Below are 13599 nucleotides of genomic sequence, written 5' to 3' on the forward strand. Positions count from 1 at the left end.
GAAACATCTAGTAAACTCTAAACAAGAACTCTGTGTCCACGAACGAGGAGATTCGTCAGGGGGAATTCCTCACTAGTGTCAATGGGAAATACAAGGCTATCTTCCAGGTGAGATATAGAATTATATTAAGATGTAATTAACAGATTAAAAGGGTTGAAAAAGGAAGAGGAACTTGCACATGTTTAATAAATAAGCAATAAATATTTCCATTTTAATTTGAGCGAATGACATTAACTGTAAATTATCAGAAACTGGAGGTATATACTTAGCCCGCCCTCCCCCCCAACAAATCCTACTAGACACTTTGAACTAAAGCCTAATTCATACTCCGTAGTATGATGGTACAAGTGATTCTCAGGCTAGTCGTTACCGTCGCACAATGTAGTAACTATCCAGTCCTATTCAAAAAATGTATTTTTTAAATCTCATTTTCTACTATGACATGCCTAAAATAGGGACACCAGAGGGAAAGTGGTTAAGTTTCAAATATACTCTACTCATACAAAGCACTTGTCCTTAAAGGACAACTTTGTTTTTTTACAACAAGGGTTCATTCATATTTTAGATTGTAATTAGAGAAAAGAAAAAGTGAGTGTTAAAATGTTTTCATTTGCTTCGTTCTATTGTTTTATCGCATTTACAGTGCTAAAATGTGGGGCATGCGTACAAGTGGCTAAATATGACTTTTTAGACACAATAAGCCAGCAGTTTCTTTATTGCTATTTACAGTAACACTTCTAGCCCCCATAAGTAACATCCAACCATGAAAGGTTGCGTTGTATCTTGGGAATGGGCTTATTCTGTGTAAAATTACATATTTAGCCACTTGTACGCATGCCCCCAGCCACTGAAATAAGAATCTCTAAAACAATAGAAAGAAGTAAATGAAATAATTTTAACTCATCTTTTATATTCTTCAATTACAATCTAAAATATGAACCCTTGTTGTTGTCCTTTGACCCACAGACTGATAGTAACTTGGTCATCTATGAAGACAAGCAGCCTGACCAGAAGCCTACCTGGCACACAGACACAGCCAATAGCCTTGGGATACGCATGGTTATGCAAGAGGACATGAATCTGGTGATGTACACAGCAGGGCCGTTTGGACCACTGAGAAGAAAGCTGGTGAAGGATCCCAAAGGATGCGGCTGACTCTCACTGACCAAGGTCATCTGGAGGTCGACAAGGATGGGCTGAACATCTGGACCTCTGCCACTTCAAAAGGCTTCAAATTGTCATAAGTCACAAAAAGTATACAAAATGAATTCCCTTGTATTTGTAAATGCTTTTCCATTATACAAATTGAAATAAAAGAATTGCATTTAATTATAATTATCGACTCCAAAGACGAGTTAAGAAGCTTTTATTTTTTGGCCAACACAAACTGTCCAGGATATGGGGTTGGTCAGACTTGGCCCTCTGACTTTGCCTGGGTTTTGGGAAAGGGGTAGGCTGGGTGCTGCCCACACTTGGACCACACTTGCACACAGGGGCATCACAAGGGGTGGGGGGGGGGGGGGGGGGGGGGGGAGTGGGACTGAGTTACTAGGGCCCAAGGTGGAGGGGCCTCAATTATTTTATACTTTAGCTATTGAAAAATAGCAGATATACAAGCTCACAGCGCGGCTCTGAGTGCCGCGCTGCGAGCTTGTAGATCTGCTAAAAAGAATTAAGTCGTGAAAATGTGTGCAATTCTTTGAATATATGTATTTTTTAAGCAAACATTTGTAACTCAATTTTTTGCTTCTGGGGGTTCCCTGGAAACAATCTGGGAACCCATCGTCAAAGAAAGGGCGACACCTATCGGTCTGTCTCTCTTAGCGCTCTGAGGCAGGGCGACACCTATCGGTCTGTCTCTCTTAGCGCTCTGAGGCTGTCTCCAGAGATTACGCTGGAACTAAATATTTTGCGATGGGGTCTGTGGCCAAATACATATCATTTTGGGGGTCCTTCACATGAAAAGGTTTGAGCACCACTGACTAGAAACAAACAAAAAGAAATTTTGGATTTGAAATGTTCAAAGTCTTTCAAATCAAATTTTCACGATTTTTCATAAATAGCAGATCTACAAGCTTGCAGCGAGTGCCGCACTGTGAGCTTGTATATCTGCTATTTTTCAATAGTTAAAGGGGGCCTGTCACCTCAATAGCTCAGAAAAAGAAGCTCACGGTGCTATTTTCTAAATATTTCCCTCTTGCATTATTCAACAAATAATAAATAATAACAATAATAAACAAAGAATTAACTGTAATGTAACTAAAGCACACAATGAAAGGAACCAACTCAAGCTTTCCCCAAATGTGCAAAATCATTTGAAATTACATTTAATAGGACAACATATTGCATGATTTAGAATGTCTCGTGTAAAAACAAGAAAACCAAGAGTGAATGTTTGAGCTTTTATTTTTTTGTAAACCCCACCCATGCTGTAAATTCCCACAACTACCAGCTCCTTACACTTTGTCCACACACCAATCTTTAGATCAGGGGTCTTCAACGTTTTCCAAGGACCCCTTAGTTGAGTGAGAGATGAAGTAGGGACCCCCACAACCTTTTCATAGATTCCATATACTGTAGTTTCATTGTTTGACAGCACAATCAGCAGTGTATTTTCGATTTATGTAAATTTGTGTTTTCAGATATTTAACCACTTGAACCGTCAATACTTTATAAACTTGACCTTTCACTCTGTACTTAGTCTGCTCTTTTTCCCCTCTACACCAAACCTCTACACCAGAACTTTAACGAAATATAGCCGATCTACAAGCTCACAACGCCTCGCAGCGTGAGGCGTTGTGAGCTTGTAGATGTGCTATTTTTGGCCAAAGTTCTCAGAATATGGACACTAGGGTTCAAGTGGTTAATATAAAAAAAAAAACTGCAATAAGCTACTGTTGTAAATTGTAAATTAACCTGCAATCAAATCTTATAATGGAACAGGGAACAAAAATATTTTGAGAGAAATTAAATAAACCCACACTTGACTAGAGGTTATACTATCTATTAAGTTAAAATACACCACACACACACTCACTATGAAAAGGTAGTAGACCAGTTATATCAACATTCAACATGCAGAGAGGGCCCTCTGCTGGAGATTATTTGCAGTTAGAAAAGTGTATCTCAAGTTCTCAACAAGTGGGTTAGGGCTCAGGAGGGTTGCAGGGGTTCCCCAGCAAAATTAGCTAATATATACAGTAGCATCAAAATCAGTTTAACTACGTTAACCCCATATATGGTACATTGGCTATTTATATTTATTCATATTTTAACACAAATATTTTAAACAAGGTTTATTTTCACTCTTCTACTGAATTAAGCAACGCATGAATGATGAACTGTACATTTTACATAATAAATTGAGCATCACAATTCCTCAACTACAAAACACCGTCTCCACACCAGAATAGCCACATCAAAACCCATTAACCTACCGACTCATTTTATTTTGCACCTCTTGAAACACATAATGGGGAGCTTTGCGATAGGATTTCCGCTACACAGTCCTCAAGTTTTTTAACGGCTCCCTTCACCTGTTGGATGCCGTCCTGGAACCTTCCCGTTCCATCCTTGGTAATCTTGGTGGTCTCTTCCATCCACTTCACATCCAGCAGCTCCTGTGTCTCCTTCTGCTCCTCCAGCTCCGCCAGTAGGGCCCGTCTGGCACACACCTCTGCCTCATAGGCCCTATGGAGCTCTGCAATGGAGGACTCCAGCCTCAGCACCTCCTGGATGGAATCAAGGTAAATAGGAGGTAAAGACACCAATGTCATTTTCGCTGTCTAGCAATTCCAACCGGCAGATTGGTCGCACCATGGTTGCCAAACTGTTAGAATGCACTGGAGTCAGTGGAAGACTGTAGAGCAGCCTGGGAGCAGCTCACGAATAAACACCATTTCTGAGACCTTTATAACATACTCAGCTCGGAGACAGAAACGATTATTATTTACTGTTATTATTATTTCTTTACCGGTATGTACTGTACACATCGAAAAGCAAGTGATTGTTCTTTTATATTCCTGAACAGATTATATGACAACGGTCTCAGTCGTTCATAAATAGTGTTTTTTCCAGGTTTGTTCATGAGCTGATCTAGCCGCCACCATTCACTGTCACGTATTTCATCGCACTTCCAGTGCGAGTTTTGGAACCCATGGGGAGCGTCCATGGGAGCATCATGGACGCATCATGGTATGTATGTGTAAAAGGTCACGTGTTTCCCTTCCTTCAGAAAGAGCTTCCTTGGATGGAATAGGACCAGTCAAATCACATATCAGATTTCGTTACCCAAATACGACCCAAAAGGACAGATACGGACATAAACACTCACAGAAATTGTGAATTAATAGAAGTATACCTCCTTCGGTGTCAACATGGAGTTGATGCGGGCATTATTATTTTCTTGCAGGTTATTTAGGTTATTTATGCAATAATTATATATATGGGTGCGGTGTATATTGTCTTGCTCATGTATGTTATTCTAAATGACACGGTACATAGCCTGATGTTACAGTTGACATTTATACAATGTGTATTGTCCCTGGGAGTGTAGCATTGTTTCCGATTTCCCATTAGTCCTACGGTACCTAAGCCAAACCCTAACCACCGTCGGACTAATGGGGCGTCGGACTATCGAAATAATGCCAATGTGCCCACTGCCTACACACAAGAAACTAATTTATTAGATGTAAATACTATTTACACCAACCAATTGTTGCTGGGGTTCATTGTCTGTGGTTGTAGGGAGGAACACAACAGTCTAGAGAACCAGTAAGACTCCCTAATCGGGAGATAAGCGACCGTAGGTCTCGCTAGAAGAGGGCCATGTGAGAAATGAGGGGTGGGGTCTCCGCGTTGCCTTGGCGGACGAATAGGTACCGGCCCCGGCTCTCCCGAACGCTCCTAGGCCGAGTTAGGGCATTTTATGTGAGCTGCAGTGGAGGGGGTCCTCCACTGGGGGCGCCACCACTTTTGCATCCGTTCTGGAGTACCAGGAGTGGGTGGTCCCCGGGAATTCCCCGTGAGCAGCCCCGTGGGGGTGGTCATTTGGTCATTTTTGCACATTTGGTATTTTTTTTACACCTGCAGGGACCTGGGGGTCCCTGGAACTCCGGGGGTCCTTGGAGGTTGTAGTTTGGCAGGCAAGGAGTTTGTGTGGAAATTTTGGCATGGATCGGGGCAACGGTGGCCGAGATATGAGTAGGGGGAAAGTGTGACGTGTATGTGGTAATGTTTTTACACCTGGGGGTCCCCAGGGACCTGGGGGTCCCTGGAACTCCGGGGATCCTTGGAGGTTGTAGTTTGGCAGGCAAGGAGTTTGTGTGGAAATTTTGGCATGGATCGGGGCAACGGTTGTGGAGATATGAGCAGGGCAAAAGTGTGACTGACTGACGGACTGACAGACAGGCCCTGGAGCTTTTGATAGTAAATGCGACCTACGGTCGCAATTAAGACTGACACACCTTTTGAACACAGACCTTATGTTATGCATCAGCAGAATGGTGGCTTCTTGGATCAAAATACCATCCAAGGGAGTTGTCAGTTTGCCACAGACAAAACAGGCATGCTTTACATCATGGTGTACTGTAAAGTCAGTTATCGGCAGCATGCCATGTTTTTACCCCGCTGTAGCTCTTTAACCGGAAAACAAATTAAAAAACAGCCTAGGGTTTCATCCCCTTATATCAGTGGCTTTCCTTAGTGGTCCTTGAGGGGGTTCCAGGTGGTCCCCAGCTAAATGATGGGAGTTGGTAACCAAATGGTCCCCAATAGCCTAGATCTTTAACTCTTGAGAGCGTAAAATATTTGGTTTCATTTTACACTCTCAAGAGTTAAATTATTGTTTAATATCTACATTACTTTAAGGAGCTATAGTCAACTTTTTCTTGAAAAACAGATGCTAAAATAAAAATAATGTTTTGAAAATATTTTATAAAAAATAAGCTTCATTTAATGTGTTTCTATTCAAAAATGACCACAAAAAGCGTAAAATAATGATAAAATAATCATTTGGCCATTGTCAGACCGACACTTTGTTTACATTCTAGTCTAATAGACTAGGATGTAAACAAAGTGTCGGCCCTACAATGAAAAGGTTGACTATAGCTCCTTTAATTTACAAGAATTCTACACAATTAGTAGAAGAAGAATTACAGAATGTAGAAGAATTGCTATTTTGATCTACGTTTGCCAAATGCAGAATAAATAATGGACCTTGACATGAAAAGGGTTGAAAAACACTGCCTTATATCAACTGTGTGATCGTCCAACCTTACCTGTACGTCTTGAGGGTACTTTCTGTGTGGCTGGTCTTCAGGCAACAGCACATTGGGTGGTATTGTAAAGCAGTTATTCACCAGCAGCGTCTTCATCCTATCCGCCAGAGCTGAAATTGTTTTTCGAGGAACTGCTGAAGCTTCTGGCTGCACTCCCTCGCCCTGCGCACCTCCTCGCCTTCTGCTTCAGTGTTTTTGGTCTGTCTCACAAATACCTTCAGTGGTGGGAAAAGTACTCAAATGTTTTGATTGATTGATTATTTTATTAGACAAAAATGTACAAGTATAGCCAATATATAATAGAAATGTAGTATAGTACAAGTACAGTTAAACACCCTGCCTAAAAGGAACATCCCAAATAAGACCTTTTACGGTCTTTTTACGTTGGAAGTCCTGGGTATTTAATTCATGGACATAACAAATAGCAAGCAAAGAAAACATTCAATAATATCGGAGGATGGGGGAAACAAGGGGGTAGGGCTAAGGTGTGTGTGTGGGGTGGGTGCTCACTTCTTGCCTGTCTATGGGAGAAGTGATAACTAACTCCTTCTCTGGCCTCCTGAAAGGTGAGTTTAATCAGGGTTGTAGTGGGGGGGGCACGCGTGGGCACGGCGTGCCCACACTTCTCTCACGTCGCGTGCACGCGCATTGACGCGCGTGCACAAGTGATGCGCGTGCCGGCAGGCTGGCTGCTGGTCCGTGCGCTATGGGTCCGTGTCATCAAGTACCTACAGTACCGCAGACAGCAAGTACAGAGCAGATCGTCCACCGATTGGTTGTAATATCGCCATGACAACCACCAACCAGCAAGCTGACTGTCCCTTCGGGCTATGGGATAAGACTCACTGACCAACCAACCAACCAACTACACTGTCTGTGTTTACTTCTTCAAACTTTTAGCGGTTCGTAGCCTGCAGCAGTTTGTTTGTTTGTTGTGAATTTTTGTTACCTTGGATTATCTACCCATAGCGGTGCAGATAAATGCATTTTTGCACTAAAATACTTCACAAGTGGAAAGAAACCTAAAACTTTTCACAAGTACTCCTTAGGGGTTGTTCCTATGATAAAACACGTTAGACACTGAAAAATCAAAATGGCTGCCATGTTTCCAAGATGGCTGCCTCTGAATAGCACGCCAGCCAGTTAATGTCTGATTTTCATAATATTAGAGTTGTTTTGTAGGTTTTAAAACATCCTGAGTTCATTTATTACACTTTTAAAGCAGCCAGAATAACCTTTCTGACTTTTGGTTGGGGTCTTTCCTCATCTGGGACCCCCCAAACAGACCCCTGAGCCTATCTCAGTAATCGCTTTGCTCCTGCTCCAAAGCAATGTTAGATTAGATCATAACTGAAGCATTAAAGTTGTTAACTGGGCTCTGAAAGCGAAAATGAGTAGTAGCAAATACCCAGGGGTCTTCCACAGGGGGTCCGGGACCCCTAGGGGATCCTCAGAGTTACTACAGGGGGCCTGCCGAATCTTGATGGGGACGTTTTTTTTTTCTCTTTCTCTCTCTTTTTTTTTTTTTTTTTTTTACATTTGAAACTGTTTTTATTAGTATTCTCAGTATTATTTATAACATGAGTGTGTTAGACAGACAGGTTCACAGGTGTTACTGCAGGGATTGCAAGAATTAAGGTATTGCAACTTCTCACTTTGGGCGCGCAGTCTAACATGTCCATTTATTGTACTGCACTCACACTGACAACACAATACACACACCTCTTTGTTATCGTCACCCCAAAACCCGCACCCTATATCCTCTTAAAGTAAAGGTCAATTGTACCCAAAGAAATTCACTACTATACATGTCCTCCCTAATAGTGTTCACAGTTTCCACTATAGCATTTGCAGGGCGGAGAGTGCAAGGCAGGTTATTGTTTGAGCAGCTGCACTGTCCCTTGTAACCTGCTTGGCAGCCACGTTTGATGAGCTCAAGTACTGCCTTTGCAGCAGGGAGGGCAAGAAACCTGACTGGAACATACCCTCCACTCTCTGAATTCCATCTTTTTTTTTTCAATTGATGGAAGCTCAGGGCAATTTGTCAGGTATGACAAAGTAGGCATCATAATACGATACCTTCATCAAGGGACATGATTTTGAAGAAGTGCAAACACATGAAGAGGCTGATACCCCGATGCTTTATCCTCCTTGCCTCCGGTACAAAAAAAGGAAATTTATATATTCGAGTGAGTTCAAGTTATTGGATGTAACAAATGTCTAGGGTTCCTTTGCGTACATAGTTTTTCAGGTGCTGACTGGGGAAGAACATTTGTTGGAATCACCAAAAATACATGGGTCAATGTCTACTTGATGATGATGATGATGACCAAGCCATTAACCGCTTCAAAGACCTTGGCAAGGTCATTGGCCATTCCTCCTGAGCTTATAAATGTTGAGCTTCCATCAACATTGCAGTCGGAACATTTTGCATGCCATGTTTACAGTTCAAAAGGTCCAACAACCCTGGGATTACTCAGATGGGAACTATTTCTGTCAAAGAACTTGGAGGGTGAGATGCTACCTCCAACTCGTGCTGCACTGCTATCACATTACCTCTGTGCCAACTCCGTCACAATGCAGGATAAATCATACCTGACAAATTGCCCTGTGCTTCCACCAATCGAAGAAAATAGATGGAATTCAGAGAGTGGAGGGTATATTCCAGTCAGGTTTCTTGCTCTCCCTGCTCCAAAGGCAGTACATGAGCTCATCAAATGTGTCTGCAAAGCAGGTTGTAAGGGACGGTGCAGCTGCTCAAATAACCTGCCTTTCACTCTATGCTATGGTGGAGACTGTGTCAACACTATTAGGTTGGACATTGAAGATGATGATGATGAAGACAAATATATCCTGCATGTCTGAAGTTACTGTATTGTAGTGAATCTCTTTAGGCGTAATTGACCATGGGCTCTATAAGAGGATAAGGTGAGGGTTTTGGGGTGAGTGTATGTGTGTGTGTGTGTGTGTGTGTGTGTGTGTGGTCAGTGTGAGTGCAGTGCAATAAATGTGCTCAAAGTGAAAAGTTGCAATACCTTCATTATTGCAATCCCTGCAGTAACAGCTGTCAACCATAACTGTTTAACACAAAAACATTATAAATAATACTGAGAATACTAATAAACCATCAAAGAACAATACATAAAACCAGGATACATAAAAACATTCGAAGTTTCAAATAAAAAAATAAAAAAATAAAAAAAGATCTCATCGAGATTTGGCAGGCCCCCTGTAGTAGCTCTGAGGACCCCCCCAGGGGTCCCGGACCCCCCGTGGAAGACCTCTGTTATTTGCTACTATTCATTTTTGATTTCAGAGCATATTTCAGATCTAATTTAACATTGTTCTGGAGCAGGAGCAGAGCGATTACTGAAATAGGCTCAGGGGTCTGTCTTGGGGGTCCCAGGTGAGGAAAGACCCCAACCAAAAGTCAGAAAGGTCATTCTGGCTGCTCTAAAAGTGTAATAAATGAACTCAGGATGTTTTAAAACCTGCAAAACAACTCTGATATTATGAAAATTCGATTAACTGGCTGGCGTACTGTAAAACATTTCCGAAAAGGCGGCCATCTTTAAAACTGGTGGCCATTTTGAAAATTAAGTGTCTAATGTGATTTTTCTAAAGAATGACCCAAGAGGTACACTCTGTCAAATTTTGGTGCTTCTTTCCAGAATTGAAGTATTGTTCTCCTTAACTGCCCCGCTACCAAGTATTATACCAGCACTGTCTGTACAACGGCAACATGGTGCTACGTGCTACACGTGAGTAAATAAACATGTCTTATTCTTATTGGAGGGCTGGTTAGGTAAGACATAATGCCTATATTAACTATTCCCACTGAGCAATAGTCGTTTTTTACACCACTAGTTTTTTTTTAGCCTTAATTTCACCCGGCTAGATTCCGGTTATATTCACACCGAAAATATACTTTGCTATTTATTCCATGATTCGATAACAATTTATTAAAAAAAACAACACTAAGGTGCTTAACTGATCTCCTAATATTGGACTAACATAATTATAATATCCGTTGATCATTATTAAGTATAGTTTAGATCTAGCCGTGATTTAGCCAACTAATTATAGTCGCCGTATCAACGTTTATATTTACACCGAATTTAGACAATTAGATTTAATCCATATTTCAATAAACATTTCTTTAAAAAAACAACTCCATGTTGCAGAACTGATCTCGAAATATTGGTGTAAAATTATTTGAATAGCCATTCATCACTATAAGGTATACGTCTGGACGGTCTGGGTGTAGTCGTTTTAAATACAGCTTTTCAACGACTATCTTTAGACCATGTAAAAGTTATCCTTGGTATAGGCTACTAAGGCGCGGTAAGCCGGTAGAGTGTTACCGTGATTGTGTGTAGTCACTCACTGTAAAGTGGAAACGTCCATTGATTGATTGATTGATAATTCAGCTACTCTGAATTACATTTCTGACAGCAACACACACAGTCAAACACAGCCGCGGCGCCGCCCCCGCCACATACGTATTGATTAAACAAAATAATTGTAATCTAATCGCTATAGCCTTATTAGGCGCCCAATACATGTAGTTTCCTCAACAATGCGCACTACCCTAAAATGAACACAGGTGGGCAATGTCACCCTTTAATACGGATAGAAAGTCTTTACTATCATATCAGCATTGATGGCCGAGTGGATAGTGTCGCCGACTTGAGTGTGGGAGATCCCTGGATTGAATCTCACCGTCGCCCTACTTTTCACTACTTTCGACGGGCGCTAACGGTGAAATGTAGACTTTTTGTATCCGACTAATAGTGGTCTATGTAGCAACCCGTGTAAATATAGCCGACTAAACAACTAGTCAAAAATATCAAATCTATACCTTTACAACACTGATTTTCAACGCGTGGTGTAGAAGATAAAAACACGACTATTAGGCAACTAATACACCTCAAAATGCTCAGTGGGTTATATTAAGCCTAAAACGGTTCTGTTATGCCGCCGTGCATTAACCATGTGAATTGTGAAATATCTCTTGTGTCTATAGGAAATATTGATATTATATTACAGGTCGTTCTGACCCAGCAATTGGTTGAAATAGGCTCGCCTGCCGTGCTGAAATGAGCATGATTGACACAGCAGATGGTAATAGAATAATTGAGAATGGATTAATGAATTGGAAATATCAGTTGTGCAGCTATTTTGCATGGTTTAGCTGATGATCTGGTCATCAAATTATTGGTTGAGTGAGAACCACTGGTCTATATCAACTTGTTGCACTAACTAGCATTGACTGCTATGGTCACTTTTGATTTGGACACTGTACTATTTTAAGTTTAAAGTCATTCGATTGAAAGTTATTGCTCTACATGCGAGCCATCTCGCTGCGGCCGTTTTGTTAGGCGACAGACAGGGAGTGCACAGAATGTTAGAGAGGCATGGGCTGAAGGGACTTTTGGTGGACAATTCTGTTGATAAAGTTAAGAGCTCCAGCCCCCTTTGCTGTATGTGCGCACGTGCCTGGCGGCAGCGCATCACATTACAGACTGATCATTTCAATCCCACCGTTTCTTTGCAAAAACACATTTCTTTTAGAAAACATTTGTATTCTTCTTTCTCCTAGTTTTATTGTTTTTAATGTGTAAATATGGCACTTTATTATGGGGAAAAACTGGTGTATTTTCCTTTTTGAAATCGTTAAAATAGCGCATTTTTGAACACATTTCGTCACGCGATGCGCGTGCACATTGGCGCGCGAGCACGCGCATTGGCGCGCGTGCACGAATGTGCGTGCACGCGCGTGCGTCGGTGCGTGCCCACACTTCCAAATTTAGCACTACAACACTCAGGGTAGTTTTGAAGGATGACAGCGAGCTACATGTTTTAAGGGAGGTAGTCAAGGAATTCCACACCTGGGTGGCAGTGTTTTAGAAGGAGAATTTACCCATATTCGTCTTGGGTATGGGTTTGTGTTATCAGAACATTGTGTGCGCTCCAACTGCAATGTAGAAATACTGTAAAAGTACAGAATTCAAAATGTACTTAAAACAAGTACATAGAATTATTGGTATAAAAATATACTTATAGTACCATAAGTAGAAAGTACTAATTGTGCAGAATGTCCCATTCCACAAGTTTTCAAATGTGTAAAAATTGTAGATCGGCTATTTTCTAAATATTTGGCCAAAATGAATATAGTGGTTAATGTATGTTTTGTAATAATAATACAAAAGTACAAAGTAGCTAGTAATTAAAGTTTTCATGAAATTGTAGAGGAGTAAAACAATGTTTGCCTCTGAAATGTAGTGGAGTAGAAGTAAAATTGGGAATTGTAAAATACTCAAGTACAATTACCTCAAAAGTGTACGGTACTTGAGTAAATGTACTTAGTTACTTTACACCACTGCAGCGAGTGAGTGCACACACCTTCTCCACGACCAGCAGGATCTCGTACAGACTCTCCTGGAAGGCCCCACAGATCCTCAGCAGGCATGTGTCCGGGGTGTAGCGGAAGAACTGGGCCTCGTACAGCTTAGCGTCGTCCACATCGGCCAAAGAAACAGCCCTGGTCTCCTCGTCTTGGACTTTACGGCCAACAGTAGCAGCCATCTCAGCAGCAACCTCCCGTGTTGTTGTTTCCCGCGCCATGTTGAATCTGCTTTCTTCTTCTTCTTCTTCTTGTGAGTTTCCGGCAGACTGGATGCCTTGTGACATATTGCTGCCCTCCACAGGTTGGGAATATATCTAATTTGTGATTCCTCAGTGCAATTTATTTACAGTGCCCACCCACTTTATCCCCTTACTGTAATCTCTTCAGTCCATCTACTACCCAGACTCAGTGGTCTGAGTAGTCGCGAACCCCTCCCTCAGGGTACTGTCAATGTCCTCTCCAGAAATGTCCTCTATGCCCAGGAATATCCTGGCCGCGTTCAGTACCATCTTAATCCTTTCAGATTTCCCTTTCATCTCAATTGCACAGTTTATCACCATTGCGATAAACGCCAGAAACTTTCGCCTGTCCACCCACATATTCTGCCCCTCTCTATTTGTTTTTTCCGCCACCTCACGCTTTGCTGCCTCTGGCATGTCATTGTTCCCCTCCACTCTCCTCACTGCTTCCGCATAAGACATTCCATCTCTTGCTCGGATCTTCTTAACATGATCCTCCCTTTTCCTTCTAGGACACTCAGACGCTCCTGCATAATGAGTTCCCTTGCAGTGAATGCACTTTGGTTCTTCTTCTTTAGTGCCACACGTCTCGCTACATTTCTCCTCCCCACATCTCCGACACTTTCTGCTTCCTCGACAAACCGCCGCAACATGACCGTACTCCTGACAGGAG

At 41.8% G+C, this 13599-nt stretch overlaps 1 protein-coding gene across 1 annotated transcript; it reads right to left on the minus strand.

Moving 5' to 3' along the window:
- Window positions 1-1171: 1171 nt before the first annotated feature.
- On the minus strand, window positions 1172-12971 carry LOC308299656 (protein MIS12 homolog; the record flags this gene model as incomplete). The annotated part of the gene is given in 5 exon segments (XM_080743448.1): window positions 1172-1228; window positions 3537-3731; window positions 6279-6388; window positions 6391-6493; window positions 12684-12971. Coding segments are annotated over 5 exon segments (753 nt in total).
- Between the last annotated feature and the right edge of the window lie 628 nt (window positions 12972-13599).

The sequence above is a fragment of the Nannobrachium achirus genome (genome assembly GCF_963921795.1).
Source record: "Nannobrachium achirus genome assembly, chromosome: 15".
Lineage (NCBI taxonomy): Eukaryota > Metazoa > Chordata > Actinopteri > Myctophiformes > Myctophidae > Nannobrachium > Nannobrachium achirus.